Source organism: Macrosteles quadrilineatus, unplaced genomic scaffold, assembly GCF_028750875.1.
Source record: "Macrosteles quadrilineatus isolate MER2022 unplaced genomic scaffold, UCM_ALF_1.0 Scaffold_5__1_contigs__length_97177068, whole genome shotgun sequence".
Lineage (NCBI taxonomy): Eukaryota > Metazoa > Arthropoda > Insecta > Hemiptera > Cicadellidae > Macrosteles > Macrosteles quadrilineatus.
Window position 1 is genome coordinate 28,926,793 of NW_026542598.1, and position 17,986 is coordinate 28,944,778.

The 17,986-nt window shown below is 33.1% G+C and overlaps 1 protein-coding gene across 1 annotated transcript in view; it reads right to left on the reverse strand.

Moving 5' to 3' along the window:
* Positions 1–17,986, reverse strand: part of LOC128994443 (centrosome-associated protein 350-like) — a 45,253-nt gene that overhangs the window by 17,831 nt on the left and 9,436 nt on the right. The window contains exons 5-15 of the mRNA XM_054419018.1: positions 12,236–12,737; positions 11,354–11,589; positions 10,393–11,103; positions 8,064–8,321; positions 5,870–5,990; positions 5,291–5,406; positions 4,234–4,349; positions 3,446–3,532; positions 2,727–2,850; positions 989–1,089; positions 150–283 (exon numbers count right to left, since the gene is read on the reverse strand). Coding sequence (XP_054274993.1) covers positions 150–283; positions 989–1,089; positions 2,727–2,850; positions 3,446–3,532; positions 4,234–4,349; positions 5,291–5,406; positions 5,870–5,990; positions 8,064–8,321; positions 10,393–11,103; positions 11,354–11,589; positions 12,236–12,737 — 2,506 coding nt within the window. The remainder of the gene's footprint in view (positions 1–149; positions 284–988; positions 1,090–2,726; positions 2,851–3,445; positions 3,533–4,233; positions 4,350–5,290; positions 5,407–5,869; positions 5,991–8,063; positions 8,322–10,392; positions 11,104–11,353; positions 11,590–12,235; positions 12,738–17,986) is intronic.

Genomic DNA, 17,986 nt, shown 5'->3' on the forward strand with positions numbered 1-17,986 from the left:
CCTCAGGTCGCACCCACAGAAACTTTGGCCAAACTGTACCACTAGACCAGCTTGCTTCCCAAGTGTTGATGTATCATAATTAAAACAAAAAATAAATTAAATTTGTAAAAAAAAAAACTTATCAGTTAAGGAATAACCAGACAGCTTACTTGATTTCTGAGATCGTTCCCCTTTCTGGAGTTCTTTAACCCTCGCTAACTCTTCCTGAAGCCTCCATAACATCTCCCTATCTATTTTCCTTCTACTGGAGACTGATGATGATTTACTTCTTTCTGTTTCTTGCCTATGAACATATTAATGTTTTAGGTTTTAGCTATAAGACCAATCATTCATTCTTTTAGTTTTGGACGGAATGGCTGGGTTGCAAAATGTAAAGGAATAAAAAAGTTTAGTGATAAAATTGAATTTGTATAATGCAAATAACTCATCATAAAGAAAAATCTGAAGTCTTTTTTATTGTGGTTTAATGTCTGTTGTGGTAAATATATATAAGTGCACTTGTGTAAATGTAAATGTAATGTTTTCTGCTTATTTAGGTGTACATTTTACAAGCTTTACTCCAATGCTTTTTAGGTTGAAATACCAGAATAGAAGCACTAGTTTACACAGAGATTGAGATTGCTCTATCTGGTGGTAATAGTTTTTGAAGTTTGTAAAATAAGAGTCATTAAATAGAAGATATCAAAGCCTGTAGGAATGATCGGAGTATATGTACCGTAAGATTGTTTTCAGCTCATCCACAAAATTGATAATTTATAATAAAATACTTATCAAATATTGTAATACGTAATACCCAATATTAATGGACATTCTTTTTTAATACAGTATATTTTTAAAATAATACATAGTTCTTAAATTTTTCAACTTACTTAATCAAAACTTGGCGTACACATAAATGAGTTAAGATTTAGTTTAATGGAGTCACTACCCTTTTTAAGCTACTGTACGACATATTTCAATGTTTATATTTAGTAAAACCAAGTCTAACCTCTTTTTATCATCGAATGTTGCAAGTCCCACCGATGACTCTGACGAAGAACTGTTCTCGACAACAGAAGTAAGAGAGATGCTGCGTAAAGGAGTTAATTTCTGCAACAACCACAAGTAAACTGTACCAAAAGGTTTTTCTATACAGAATATTTGCAATACAGTCTTTGTTAATAACTAATGGTAGGAGAAAAAAATTACACATTTAATGTGGCTATTAGTGCCGGATTTACTACTAGGCCAACTAGGACGCGTTATTGAACAAAAGGGTACAGTGGAGTCCCGATAATCCGAACTTTGGTAATCCGAAAGTCCGCTTAATCCGAAACCAAAAAATATATTTTTGAAAATTTTTTGAATTTTTTTCGAAAATTTTCAAAATTTTTTTCGAATTTTTTTGAAATTCTTTTCGAAATTTTTGAAGTTTTTCGGAAAGTTTTTGAATTTTTTTATTTAACTTTTGACACAGTTAGCTGTACCTCGTCAAAGAATTCTGTAGCGGCTGGGCGAGATAGACTTTTTTTGTAGAGTATTTTAGTAGATTAATATTTCACCATTTTTGTTATAACCGTAACATTTTACATTTTTGTCCGCCAAATCACAAATGGATTTTACTAAGTAATAATGCTGCAGCCAATAGGGCTAGCCTTAAGTAATGTGAAAAACAATCCCGGGCTCGTGCCTGCGTCCGAAAAAAAGTAGTAAGAATAAAACAAAAAAATTTTCAAAAAATAAAAAAAATTTCAAAAAAAATAAATAAAAAAAAATAAAAAAAAATAAAAATGTTTAATCCGAAATATTCGGTAATCCGAAATAGGCCCGGTCCCAACCATTTCGGACTAACGGGACTCTACTGTATTTTAAAACGATAATTGAAATTGTATTTATTCAAATTTATAAATTGCTCACGATGATGCTATTCAAGATCTTCGTGGGAAATTTTCACCATTTCTCCACGATTGGGAGTAACAATAATGTCCTCTTGATTGTGCTGATCTTAACAATTACGTCGTGATCACTGGTGATGATGATAATGTTCCCTTGATCGCACGGGATGTTCATAATTTCGACGCTATCACAGTCGACGAGGATAAGGTTTCCATGATGGCGAGGTGTTCAGAATTTCTCCATGATTGCGGATGACGATGATGATGATGCCTCCTGGATCGTGGGAGATGTTCACGATTTTGCCGAAATTGCGGGAAAGTTTCACCTAAGGGGCGGGAGTTGCTGAGATTAATTTGGCCTAGGGCCGCAAGTACCCTAAATACGACACGGTTTTCCATACGCATATTCAAATAACTGAACAATTTGCTTGGTTGAAGATGAATTAAATTGTTTGCTTCATAAAAGGGGAATGGACACTGCCAGCATAGGTCATAAAATTTGTTATTGTTATGTAGATTCTGAAGTGATGATTTCATCAAATGAAAACTGAAAGTTATATTTTCCCTCATCTCTACCTTGTTTCATAGAAGTTTTGGAGTAAAAATATTCGTATGTCTACAATTTTTTGGATTTTTTGAGAGGCTTACCTGAATGAGAAAGAATCGTAACTGGCACAGGAAAAACAAAACTTTACACTATATACACAAAACATTAGAATATTTCACTGTCAGTGACTGATTTGATTTTTTTTTCTAGTACAATTCTAGTATTGTAAAATTTGTTAGTGTAGTTTGTAATGCTAATGCTATAAGTATAATTTATTCAGTTTCAGGTACTGCTATTCATTTTACCTTGGGGGATGTTTCTGCTGACCTAGGGTTTCCTTTACTTTTCTTTTGTTTCTTCAACCAGCTTATTTGTTTTGTTAGATAATCTATTCGAGCATCTGAGTTAGAGAGAGCCTCATCTCTGGTCCTGAAATATTTTAAAGGATAAACAAGTTAAAAAAATAGTTAGCGAATTTTACAGCCTCTTATAATTCTTACAACTAAGACCAAACCACTGAGTCTTAAAAGAATTTGGTTTTTGGGGAAAAAAATTAGAACAACAATAAATTTTGTGTTTGGATACAAATTTATAGAAGTAACTAGGTATCCAAAGTTTGAATCCATAGTTCCATAGTTTGAACATTTATGTTTCTTATCTTGTATACATTGCCTTTTGTGCGTAAAAATACAATTTTTAAGTTTCTATAATATGTTTTAAAATAAAGCACTGTTCTTATCTCCCTATCTTATCTTATTACTGCAGTATTCAATAATATGCTTAATGGTATTAACCAGTTTTTTCTTTTATTTTGTTTTTAAAGGTGTGCTTGTATAGAAGAGTATTATAAGAGCTTTGCAAACTTCGCTCAGTTAATATAGGCTTGACATAAGTTATTGGTGAAAATAAGTAATTGAGAAAGATTTGCTGAAGAATTTGTAAAAAATGTGTTGTCAGTTGTCTATAAAAAACAATGTAGGGCCTATAATATTCCATTAGACGAATAAACATATTCTGCACTTACTGTCTCAACTTGATCAAAGGAGTTTGATATTTTTCTTCAACAATCTTTTTGGTCTCAATTCCAATGTTGGTTAGTTGACCGTCTCGTCTGAAAATACACATCCATTACTGATTTCAGAATATCAACCTCTACTGAGAGGATAAATAGAACAAACTGGGATAATCAACCAACAATTATATATATTACGTAATGAAAGACTTAACTTTTAAAAGCATTTAAGGGTGGAGTTATTTTGAAAATAATTAATTTAGCACACTGGCTATTCTTCGTGATTAGCAGGGTGCTAAGCCGCATTCCAGATTTCTAACTGAAAATACAAAGTAATAACGACATAATAGCCGTGCGAAAAATGTGCTGTGTGAAAACGAATTGACGACCCTAAATGAATGTGGAAATAAAATGGATGAAAATGATGAGAGTAAAAAAAAACGCACAAACATAAACTATTTTCTTCTTAGAGTGCAAGTAAAATATTATCAGAAAATTTACCAACACAGAAATTTGAATCATCTGTTATTTGTAAGCAAAATACCTTTGCTGCACATGTAGTAAACAACACAAAAATACCAGACGAGTTTACCTATATTGCACACTAACCTACAGATAACTACGGTAGACTCCCGATTATCCACTAGTTGATTAACCATGATTTAAAAAATCTAAATAAAGAAATACGATGCAAGTTAAATGTGAGGAGGCCCACAATCACTCAGCAACTCGTAGATAATTATGGAGTGTACTGGATTTAAAAAATGTCCGTAGCACTAAGGTTTCATAGTGGATCTAACCTGTATCGCATATCAATTTCGGATAGTTCAGCTTTGTATTGTGCTAACAGTATATCCTCTTGAGTTTTATACATCAACTCAACCTGTTTCCTTTGGAACATTGCATCGTCTATTAGCTGAAAAAATAAACAACAAATGAGAATTAAGAAAGCACCAGTTTTATCATATCGGTTGATTTCTAATTAGGCCTAGGTTTATAATAGATTGTGACTTGACATGCTAAAAGGCTTAATTTAAGTGTCAACTGCAAATAAATACAGAGAAAGTCTACCTGTAAAATGTATAAAAGGACATTTGATAATCCTTCGTTTTTTAATATATTGACTTTCCACAAATTCTTTGTCATAAACCCTAAATAGGACCGATTTTGGGTTTATGACATCAATTTTAGTCGGACTCTGAACTGTGTACCGTCTTCTGTATTTACAACATGGAAGTAAAATTTTTAAAGCTTAATGATTTACTTTTTGAGTTTCTTAATTTGGTATCCTTTTAGATATAAAACTTAATTCACCCCACATGTACAAGAATCTTATAATATTGGTTTACATCCTAGATTGAAAGATCATTTTGATTTTTCTTCAAAAATAAAACCAATTATCTATTAAACATTAATGATAAACATACCACCTGTGCATCAAGACTACTACTAATCTAAATAAGATGCACAAAAATACAAGTTTAAGTAAGAAATAAATGTATAAATCCGCTAGATAACAATGTATTTTTGGTTTGAATTAAAAATGAAAAAGTAGCGCTTGTTCTTCATAATTAATTTTATTTAGATACCCATTTAGTTTTACCCATTTTTATACCAACACCAACACGAATAACCACATTTAGGATTAATGTACCCATCATGAATACAATTACATACAAACAAAAACAAACAAACATAGACAGATCAAGAAACAGGAAAAAATACACTATGTAAAATCCAAGTTTAAAAAATGCATATTTCATAATCATAAATTTGCAACTGAGATATATGTCGTAATTCACTAACTATTTGGAGAAAATTTAAATTGAAAAAACCTCAGATGTTATTTGGGCTTACCACTTTGAGGATGTGTATACTTTTTGGGGAGAAAGGTAAAGGAATTGAAGAAGACGAAGAATTGAGGAATGGACTGAACTTCTGAGGCACTTCCTTTACATCACTGTGTGTGTTGTCTGAAACATAAGGAAACATAAACACCCCTGAAAACTTTTAGCTAAAATACCTATTAGACTTATCACTGTATTATTTTGTCCTGCTGTACTAGGACTTCTCTTTAGTCTACTAGCTCTGCGGAAGTCCTATATTAGGACTAAACATCATGTTTATGTATTGTGAATTTTTATTGTGTATCTATTAGACAGAAGACTCGATTTTCAGGTAACAAGCTGAACTAAATCCTCTTCTACGAAAAATCCTTATCAGTCACTTGGCTTTCCTTTAATACAGCTTACACCAAGTACTTTCAGTTAGGCTTGGTTAAAAAGTTAGCTATTTGACATATATCAATCATTACATTAGTGCACTCTGTTGATAGTTCTGGAAAATCGTTAATTTCTCTTCCCAAACTGGCCACAACATAAACATAGGAATGAAGTATTTATTTTAGTATTGGTGGTCAAAATCTATTGTGATTACCCAAAACAGGTGACAGCTGTTCCACTACAGAGTGAGCAGAGGACACTGATCTAGAGCCTCCCGGAGGGTCTTGATGACTGGTTACAGTTTTAACACTTCCTACATCACTGATGGGAGAGGCCTAGAACAGAAAAACAGGTATCAACGATAAATCAATTGTCTGAGTAGCCGAGTGGTCACAGTGCTTGCCTTCAAAAATAAAACTTCATGGTAATGAGCCCAAAAACTAAATATGTAATTTTTAATCTATCAAGGAACATAAGTTTTATTTCTCCGATAAAATACCACCAAACAAACTGCCAATCTACAAATTGTGATTGTCCTGTTGTTGAGCAGGTAGAGGAAATTAAATATCTGGGATTACACTTAGACTCAAAGATAAATTGGAAACGCCATATAGATTATGTTAAGAATAAACTAATACAATACGTCAGGATATTTTATATGTTAAAAAATATGTGTAATCAACGCCTACTCAGAAATATTTATTATGCGATGATAAATTCTAAATTGGAGTATGGTTTAGCTATCTATGGAGGAGCTTACTTTTCGTCAATTAAGCCATTAATTGTCTTGCAAAAAACCTTTATAAGGATAATTAGTAACAAATGTAGAACAGAACATGCAGCACCACTATTTAAAAAGTTAGAAATTTTGCCTTTGAGAAATCTATATATGTATAAAGTTTTACGAATATTTTATAAAAGAAGTGGAGATGAGGTTGAAACTATGTCTGAAAGGAGAATAACATTAAGAAATAGGTATAATGCAATAGTTCCAAAACCAAATTTAACAGCTTTCAAGAAATTTTATTTATACCTTGCACCTAAAATGTTTAATGCTCTACCATCCAATCTCAAAACCATCTCAGAAGCAGATTTTTCTAGGCAGCTGTGGCCTTATTTATTATGTTTGGAAAATGCTGAAATGTACTTTTATGGAATTTAGTATATATACAGTAGTATAGAAGTGACTAATATAGATAATAAGTAATATAAATACCTACTCTGTTGTATCATTTTGTTTGTAAGTGTATTGACTTTTACTCTGTGCTGAAGAAGATCACTGTGTAGAACTCACTCTCACTGTATATATTATAACCAAGTGATATAGGTGACCGGACAAAACCGCCTCTTCGATTTTTAGAACATAAGATAGTGTATAAATCCACCAACATAGGTTTTTAACCTAAGGTGGTTATTGTTCTTTTCTTTTTTTCATGTGTAAATGTATTTTGTGTTGTGTATGGAAAAAACAATAAAGATTTCTTAAAAAAAAAAAATAAAAAAAAATAAAAAATAAAGGTCACTGGTTTGATTCCTTCGATTCCAAGCAAGATCGTTTCAAGACCCAGATGCCATTTGTTATTGGGCTATGAATTAATGATGATATCTTATATAAAGGTTGACATTAGATAGTAATAATACCAGGATTTGGACTGTTCCCTTTTAAAATGTAAAAATGCAATTGGCGTGGAAAACACATAAAATAAAAAAAAAAACCAAGTCTTCATCTCATCTGACAGTTCTAATATCAGCTCATTGGCCAAATGACAGATAAAAGTACTTGGGGAAAATTGTTTTAGGCTACTGTCATACATACTTGTTTATTATTATTGTTTGAGTCTATGCCAGTGGAATTGTCATTGAATAATTCCTAACACTCTTTAATGAAAGCAGCCCAAATTCAACAATTAATGTGGATATTCTGGGATTTAACCCGTCTCTTGCATCAGTTTAACCACAAGGTCTGTTAGAAGGATAAATCTTTTCAATTTTGGACTAATAGTTGTGCTACGATCAAATCCACACAGGAAAACATAAACTAGCCTGTGTGAAATACAGGAAATAATTGAAAATAGAATCATATCTTCAAGTGTTTTAAAATAGAAGTTGAGATATGTTGAGGTTAATTTCATAACTTAATTAATTGTGGTGGTAGAGTTCGCCTTTCCATTTTACACCGCCAAATGTGTTGTGATCAAATCCACGATGAGTTGGTCTTGTGGTAGAGCGCGGGGCTTCGGTGCCCGAGCTCCCGGGTTCAAATCCCGCCTATCACCAATGGATTTTATATATGTGATAATGCCGCAACCCACTAGGACTAGCCTGAAGTAATGTGTTATCCCTGCAGACTTAACTCTCAACAATATTCAATCAATCTAGAATATTAAAAGTCAATCGTTCACAATTACCTTGGGTTCAGATGAAGGCTGTTCAAACACCGAGGAATAATGAGAAGATCTGCTTCGACTGGTGCGTTCAGGTCGGTCAGTAGCTACATGACCGTAGCCTACGTCAGACATGGTACGAGTAGGCCTGTTACACACATGTACATGGGCAGACAAGCTGTGAAGTCTCTCGGCAGCTATCACTTGCGCTAGACTCTGATCAAAGGCATCCAATCTGCTCAGCTCAGCGTGGAATTGCAAAAACAGCGCTGCCGGATTGGACTAAAACCAACATTTTTACAAGGTGCACATAGAGTATAAATATTTGGTGTAAGATCGCTTGAATAATTTTTTAACACGTTCGCTACTGCAATAGTACGAAATTTTCCATTCACATGGACCAGCGACGCACATATGCGACGGCCGGTTTCCACTCATAGACTGCTGTCGCATATATGCGACGTCTAGTCAGATTAAAATAGACTGCCGACGCATATTTGCGTCGGGGTTCTAATGTTATTAAAATGCTTATATCTTTGTAGTGGTTTATTTGAAGGCACTGAATTCCCTGCAGTGGTCTACAGAGATGTCTGACGCACAACTGCGTCGCTTGGTCTGTGGATATGACGATTTTTGACGTCATATAATAGTTGGAAAAACTGGTATTTACTTTTCTGCAACACTGTACGTATGTATGCAGTATGTATGTTGCATTATCCTATGTAGCTTTTATATTTGTTCAGTTATAAACTGTTCTTGAATAATCTGTTTATTTTTTACTTACTTTTACCTTAAAACACAAAAAAATGAAGTGTCGCATACATGCGACGTTTAGTCTATTTTAAGAAAACTGTGATAACTTTCACTATTGTCTTCGCTGTAGACCGGACGTCGCAAATATGCGACATTACAAAAGGTTATAAAAAATACAAAGGAACAAGAATAATTTATTCACAAACACGATTGTAGCGTATTACACTGTAAATGATCACTGTTTTACAGGTTTTTGCCCGTGGTCTGTGTGTACTGTTATCCAAGTGACAGCCGGTCTATGTGTAAGATTCAAATGTATACCTCGGTCTGTGGCAATGACCGCGGCGTCGCATATATGCGACGCTCAGTAGCGAACGTGTTAAAGCTTTGACGAAGTAAGCATATTACAGTACATACTCGTAGAGACAACCGGTCTTCCTTTAAAAGTTGGTTTGATAAGTCAGTATTATATTTTATGGGGAGGTACTCTTCTGTTACCGACCACACCAGGTTTTTTTTGATATCCACCAAACCAGAGAAGGTTATTTATACATCAAAAATACATTTAATAATAATACTAGAATTCAAATGAGGTTGGAACCTACTACAAAAATGTTGTCGTTTAACAAATAATGTAACTATTAAACTTTAAAAAACTGTTAGTCTTACTTGAAAGAGTTAATCAACACAACAACTAACAACAACTAAAGTTAGCAGACTACACAACCTTATCAACACCTATTGTTAAAACACTAAACATTTGACAAATATGGTCACAATTAATCAGTATAATTTTTTACTTTAGGACACACTTTAGTGAAGTAGACATACCACAAAGTTACAGCCAGATTTAGACTAAGAATAAGATAGTTTGATTTAACAACTGACATAGTTTGCTGCCTTAAAGTACCTGCTTTAAATTGGAAGAAAGAAGATTAAGTACCTGCTTATGAAGAAGATTGTTCATCAACTTACACACTAGAAGAGAAAATAGTTCAAATATTCATTAGCTGCACACTATGAAAGGATCATTCAACCATGCTCTATTCTTTGTTTGAAGTTCATTTATGTTTATAATGTTTGAAGATTATTGTATAACATAAACTACTATTGGGGGCATTTTCCATCACAGTTAGTAAAAAGCGAGTTTCCACGAGGTTTCAAAATCTGGAATCTAAACCTGCCCTCAGGGGAGAAGGAGAAAGTACCTAAAAAATAATAAGATTTGCAGACAAATCCTGAAAGCTGGAAAATCACATAGAATAACCAAATAGAAAACTGTATAGTAGTCAGAACATGCAAAAAACCCAAACATACCTGAAACAAATACAAATAAAAACACATAACAACAATTATTGTATGTGATTTTCCAGTTTTAGCTGGGTTTGTTTACCAATATTGTTACAGGTACTTTCTTACCGGAGAATGAGATTAAATTCCAGATCCCGAAATGTTGTGAACACTTTGTTTTTTACTAGTCGTGATGTTCTATTATAAAGAAATGGCTACAGCTGGTCTATGTAGATTGTAGATGGGATGCCTACTTCTATACCCAAAGTCAGTTAGTTGTTAAGATGGTGAAAAATACAACTAGACATACCCTTTGAACAGCTTGCACATCTTTTGCTGGATTTGTAGGAAGTACGTCGGAATGTATACTTTCTTGAAATGTTTTTACCCTTGGATGACCTTGACTAGATTTACTAACAGACGACAAAGAGTTTGAGATCTCTTGTTCCCCAGGAAATAAATTTGAAGAAGTCGCATGGCTTGATATTTTGGTGTTTATGGTACTAGAATGGCTGGATATTTTTTGACTAGGATTGGAAAGTTCGTTATAACTCCGGCTAGAAGACAATTTCAGATTCTGTACAGACTCTGGCACTAACAACGGTGGAGCATCATATGTGTAAGACGATGATTTGAGACTTTCAACAGCATTCCTCCCAGATGTTTTGGAGGTCGCAGCCGATAACTGGGACGTTAAAGAAGTCTGATCACTTCGGTCCAACTTCAGCTGTAAGTCGGACAATCTCAAAGGCTCTATGTGAGGTCTAAAATCTTCTTCCATTGATATTATTGAAGGTGCATCAGTATCATCGTCAAATGAGTTTTTCGTCGTTATAATCTTCTCCTTGGGGTTTGTTTTGGGAAGGTACTTGTTTTCGTTGGTGAGAAGTTTCATCTTCATGACATTCATTATACTGAAGCCATCCGGTTTTATCTGCGACAGCAGTTTTTCAGGTTCATTGTTTTCTTTTTGCTTTTGTAAAACTTCTTGGATTCTTCTCAACTGGTCTTCAAACGAGTTCTGAAAATAAATATACAGTGTAATTATGTGTTACTAATAATGATCGATGTGGGGTAAATTATGCATTGCAGCATAGGAGATCTATATCGGTCCTTCAATGTCAGTGCCTACAAGTTTCCTAGAACACCCTCTACAGCCCCACCTCCAGGACAAGTTGTTAGTTACTGGTTACTGCAATGTATATAAATACTATAAATCGGCAGCAGACTTTTACATAATGTAACTTAGGATCAAATATTTCCTCCCTTACCGAAACTTTATTATTCAAAACTTCTTCTTGGGTATTTCCACATAACTTCTTTGACAATGTATTGTTGGTTTTTGCAGGTGAGAAATGATGACGTTTTCGATGACTACTTGTATTAGACGTATCTGAATGTGCAGAGAGTTTGGTGGGTGCCTCATACAAGAAGGACTCTTCTAAGTGAGGAAGATCAGCCTCTACTGATTCTCTTGGGGTGCATGTGAATGTTGTTCTTCTACTGCCTGAAAATGTTGTTAATACTTAAAAACAGTTCAATTGTGATGATAAATTTGCTCGACCTGGCAAAGTCTACTTTCAACAGACCTGTCAGATCAGGTCCGAATACAAATTACCAGTGTTATGTTTTGTTTTCTATTATTGCGTATCTATCAGCTTCTATGGACTCTAATTTTCCCGAAAAGCTAGCTGAACTATATTTCTTTTGAAAAATCCCTTCAAATAATTATAGTCAGCAGGTGTATGGCGAAATTCATTACCATACAGTATTGTGCAAGCACAATGATATCACATTTGACCAAGCAAAGTGGCAACAGCTGTTTTCTTGACTAAAACCATCCATAGAGTCGAAAATTCATAAACTGTATAACTATTATGTATGATTACAATGGGGAGGAGAAATATTAAAATCCTAATATTTAATACTAGTTTAAAACTATTACTATAGTACGTTTACAAAATTAAGGCGATTTAAAGGAAATTTCCCCATCACATTTTTGCTTAATGTATGTATCACCTGAATGACGGGTTGAATAAATGTTTGTTTATATTATATTGTTGTTTGTCGATGTTTTGGCAAACAGCTGTTGAGCTATTATTTTAAAACTGGCTAAATTTTGTGAACGGAGCATATATAAGCTAAATACTTACTATGGGGTCCATTGGCAGTTTCATTTGTTTCAAGAGCTACATTGTAATAATTCCCATCTCTTGACAGCTTAGGAGATTGTATATTACTCTCTAAACTCCTCCTGGCGTTTTCCATTTCAAGCTGAAGTAGAGGAACAATTTCCATTGCAGCTGCTTCCATTCCGATATTCATCGGATGATTTTCTATACACGGTTTACTTTTTGACAGCCGTAGTTTTCTCCGAGCATTGTCTAACCCAAGATTAGGTTTTTTAGAATCCATCCTTTCTATCTCGTTGTCCTCATTCAAAATTTTTTCAAGCTCTTCAGATTTGTTGTAGTATTTTTCATGTTCTACCAAAGGTTTTTCACCCGAAGATTCTTTTTCAACATTCGCCTCGTCAACTTTCAGGTTAGTTTTGGGTTTTCTGGCTGTAGGAATTTTATTTTCAAAAATATGAATCGCTGGAGGTAGCACTTCACTGTCTTCTTCTTCTAGTGGTCCTTGCCATTTTGGTTTAGTCTAAATTTATAAAAAAGGGTGAGAGTCAGTACAATGAAAAGGTTTTGTATAATGCCTCTAAAAAGTAATAGGCCTAGTTACTATTTGTCTAAAACCCATGTAGTACAGTATCACCTCAAATCAAATCAAATCATTCTTTATTCACTATACATTTAAAATAACATGTATTGAATAGAGTCAAATAGGCTATAAACACATATAACTACATATTACAATGTGCTTAAAGTATATTACTAAGATTTACTGTAGGGGAAAAAATTAATTAATAATAATCTTTAAAAAGTGAAGCATTTCTAACTGAATATTTAAACAATACCCCCGCCGCAGCAAACCTGCAGACTTAGCGAATTTCCATTTGCCTGATTGGATTTAAACTAAAATGTCTCCTTAAAAATATCACATTTATTCCCTATTTAAACAGAATTAGTTTAATGAGTACTTAGGTTTGCTGCAACAGGGAGGGTAAAAAGTTTTTTTTTTATGTAGAATATTAAAAGTTACTGTGGTTTAGTAAGAAATTAATGTATTTTCCAACTTTTATCAAAATATGTTCATAAACAAGCAAACTACAACAGTTGAAGAATACTAGAAGAAGGCATCTGTATGGGGAGATGTATTTTTTAATTTAAGATTTATTTTTAATCTGTATTTTATATTTTAATAATTGTAATCTTTGACACTATTCAAATGCTGTATTATGTATACTTCTCAATGAATAAAGAAATTGAAAATTGAAAAATTGAAATTGAAATTGACTTATTCTCCATAAGAATAACATGGGAATTTTAAAATTAAAATTTTTTTGAATTTTCTCCGTAACAATTAGGCGCATAATAATGCTTCAATATACTAAATTATTTGTTTTTTTAAGCTCTACAAAATGGTTTAAAAAGAAATTGTGAAATTTTGTGTTTTTAGGGTCAAAAATGGGAAAAACCTATTTTTACCCCATAAAACCCCCCATAAACCCCCGTTCCCATAGTCCGATCATGCTGGTTCGCGAACTCATTCAAGTTTATCCTGCCTTACACCTTCAAACCAAATTTTATCAAAATCGGACAAAAATTACTCAAGTTATCGTGCGGATGGACACACACATATATATATATATATATATATATATATAGATATATAAAAATTTGAACGAATGGTGTTTTTGGCCTCTGGGGACATCAAAATGAAAAAGTAAATCGGTCCCGGGCTTAGGTCTTACCATGAGACCTAAGGTAATAGCTACTTCCCTATAGGGAAATTCGCTAAAAATATAAGTTAACGTTGATTCAATCACAATGACATGAGCTGTTAATAAAATAAAAAACGTACATCCATTTTTTGGGCTTGAATAAAAATAAAAAATAAAAATAAATGTACTGTATTACTAATCATGGTGAAAATTTAAATTTTTCCCCTAATTTTGCTATGGAGTTCAAGTTATGTTACTACTAATTTTTATTTTTTAGAAGTTCTTCTATGGAATAAAATGGAAATTTGATTAAAAAGTCTTTTAGTGTTCTTTTAAATTTATTCAAATTGTCTTCTTTCTTTATATGAGCCGGCAGGTGTTGCGAAAAATTTAGACCAGAATACTAAGTTTTCTTTTTGAAAAATTCCAATCTATGTTGTGGTAAGTTAATTTTAAACCTAGTGTTATAGTCACCAGTATTGCTAGAAGTGGATGACAATTGAATTTGTTTTGCATAGACGGATGTTTCATAAATATACAGACTATACTGTTAGGATTTGTAATTCCTTAAAGTATCTCTTAGCTGAATCCTTTTTTTGCAGTTTCATCATTAGACGAATAGCCCTCTTTTGTTTGATAAGGATAGAATCCAAATTGGCCTTTGATGTTGCTCCATATATAGATATTCCATAAGATATGTGACTATGCAGTAATGAAAAGTATATTATCCTCAAAGTGTCTATGCTGCAGATCTGAGACATCTGTCTCAAAGCACATACACCAGAAGTCAATTTTTTTACAAATGTTTAACGTGTTTGTCCCAAGTAAGATTTTTGTCGATAATTAATCCAAGAAATTTCGTCTGTTCAACTTGCTCAATGCTGTCATTGTTTATACAAATTTTTGCCTCAAATTTTTTTGTTGATTGTTTGGTTGAAAAAGATATGAAGTTAAATTTATTTGCATTTATAAGAAGATTTTTTTCTTTTAAAAATTCATGAGTTACTTGAAGATTTTTTGAAGAAGATGTTTCAATTTTAGAATTAGAATTTCTATTTAGCAGGATATTAGAATCATCAGCATACAGACACATGGATCCGTCACTCCCAGGAATAGTCCCAGGAAAACCTCTAATATAACAAAGAAAGAGTAGAGGGGTCAACCTCACTAACTTGACACCCGGTAACTGGACAGTCCTCGTAACAGTCAACAGCTTATAGGGCGTACGTCTAGATAGATGGCTGTGTCTTACTATTGTGTTCGACTTTTCCAGTTGATATTTATTGATGAATATTAAAAAAAAATTGTTTAAGATTGTTTACTCAACATGTAAAAATATGGGGTAAAAATGGGTATTTCTCATTTTTGACCCTAAAAACAAAAGATTTTGCAATTTCTTTCTAAACCATTTTGTAAAACTTAAAAAAAAAAATTAATAATTTAGTATATTAACCCTCCGAGTGTCATGCGTCGCTGCAGCGACGCGTAACGCACTTTGTATAGTGTCGTGCGTCGCTGCAGCGACTCGCGAACACTGTTTACGGCGAAGGCTCTATGACTAACTGAATCGGACTGTACTGGATTGAGTTAGGTATCGTTCTGTCCGTAATATTCTAAGCTTTCTGCAGAGGTCTGTCTCTAAGCACTATTCATTTTAGTTCCGAAAATATTGTAGCAGACAGCTGACTGAGCTGACGTGCGTGTATTTGTAAAAAGCTAGGTTACCCTCGGACCGATGACTGATGTGTTTTATTACGTTTATCATTGTTTTAGTGTTAAAAATCAAAAGTAGTGATATACGTGGTGCATTATAAGAAGATTTAAGTGGTTTTGAAGTGCTGGTTGATGATCCTGAAGAAGTAGGTAGTAATATTGATGTAAATTATCAGCCAGATTCCTAGCTATGGTTGGGCTATGCATTCTTAGCTAAACGCTATGTACTGAAATCTGTTTTTTGCCCATAACTTTTTTATTTGCAAATCTACTTCCTTATATTATTATAGATTTGTAATCCTCATAAAATTTAGAACAAAGTGGCTATTTTCAAATATTTATAGGCCTATAATTTATACAATTTCATTGAGCGCAAACTTATTTTTTTTTGAAAATTTTCGAAATTATAAATTTTTTTACCTAAAAAATTTTTTTTTTTTTAAATCTTCCTTATGTTTTATATATAATATTGAAGCCCAAGATTTTCCAAACAAAATGGTATATAGAACAGTATAATTAACATTGTTTTTAAGCTTCTCAGATCAGTTTTAATAAAACCTTGCAAATGAGCAAAAAATAGGCTGACATTAAGGCCAAAACACGTGACACTCGGAGGGTTAAAGCACTGTTGTATCCCTAACAGTCACAGAGAAAATTTAAAAAAGTGTAATTTAAAATTCCCATGTTATTTTTAAGGAGAAAATGAAATTTGTTGTAGTTTACTTGTTTATGGATATACGTTGATAAAATTTGGCAAATTAATTTTTTTCATTCTATACTATTGACCCATGGTAAAAAAAAAACACGTTTTACCTTCCCCGTAGCAGCAAACCTAAGCACTCGTTAAATCTAATGTTATTTAAATTGGGAATAAATATGTCTTATTTATGGAAATATTTTAGTAAAAATGTAATCAGACAAGTTGAAATTCGCTTAGTCCGCAGGTTTGCTGCGGCAGGGGTATTTAATCATTTATAACCTAAAATAATTTGGATTAGATATTGTCAAAAATACTAAGGTAGGCCTAGTTAATTAGTTTAAACAAATCTGTTACTAGCCTGTAATTATACTGGGGGAAAACAGGGAAAAGTGCCACCAAAATCTCTAGCACAAGAAATGTTGTCTTGGTCATTTAATTTAGAGGTATAAAAAAACACACATTGATAGGCTAGCCAGTAAAAATGTTTTACACATCAATTTTGTCATAAAATAAATAATTTGATTTAATCGGTTTTTTCCAAGAATATAATCTTTGTTAATAGGAATGTAGAATTTTTGGAACTAAGAATTGCTGTATTTTGAAAACTCTTTTGAACCAAGAGATAATTTAATTTCTTAATCATAAATGTGAACAAATACATTTAGTTTAATTCATGTCCAAGGCTTAAACAATGTAATAATTCAAATGACCTCAATTTGTTTGCAAATATTTGTTTATTTTGGTTACATACACCAAAATAAATTCTAGCAGACACGTGAATGAATATTTAATATACGAAAGAATTGTTTTTGTAAAAAAGAGCGTTTATTTAACATTATGATAGTCAAATTAGTGGCTAAGATCAACAGGATTGAACAGAATTATTTATTAAAATCTTAACAATCAATGGCTAAAATTAAGGGCCAGTAGGGATTCGACATGTAAAGAAAGCTACTGACTTCACTCATGGTGGTGACCTATGTTAATAAATGAGTAAGCCTACTCATTTTCTGACTTTGCCTTTTTAACTGTATTCAACATAAAGGCCTAGATTAAAATATGCCCGTTGCAGTAAACCTGCAGACTAAGCAAATATCCATTTACAGTAGTCGCAGCTAGTCTGGGCGCGCGGACCCTTGTGTACTAGCCGTGCTGAGAGTAACGGCTCGCTCACCCCCATAGCCTCGCTGAACAACCCCAGAGAGCCGTGGGGGCCAGATGTTTTTGGAAATGAGCAATAAACACTCCCCTCTACACCCCCCGCCCAAGCGTGGCCGCGCGCCCAGACTAGCTGCTACTACTGTACCTGGTTGGATTTTTACTAACATATTCCCTTAGCATTGTTAGATTTATTTCCCATTTAAAACATAAATTTTAATGAGTTTTAAGGTTTTGGTGCTACAGGGAAGGCATAAAGTGTGGTTTTTATTTAAATGGCTTAGTATGAAATAGACAAATTTGATCAAAATATATCCCTAAAGAAGCAAACTACAACAGTTTTTAAGCTTATTAAATCTCTATAAAAATATCATGGGAATTTAAAATTTACAATTTATGGAATTTTCTCCATAACCATTAGGCATACAACTACACTTCAATAGGCCTACACTAAATTATTTGTTTTCCAAGCTCTACAAAATAGGTAAAATTTTG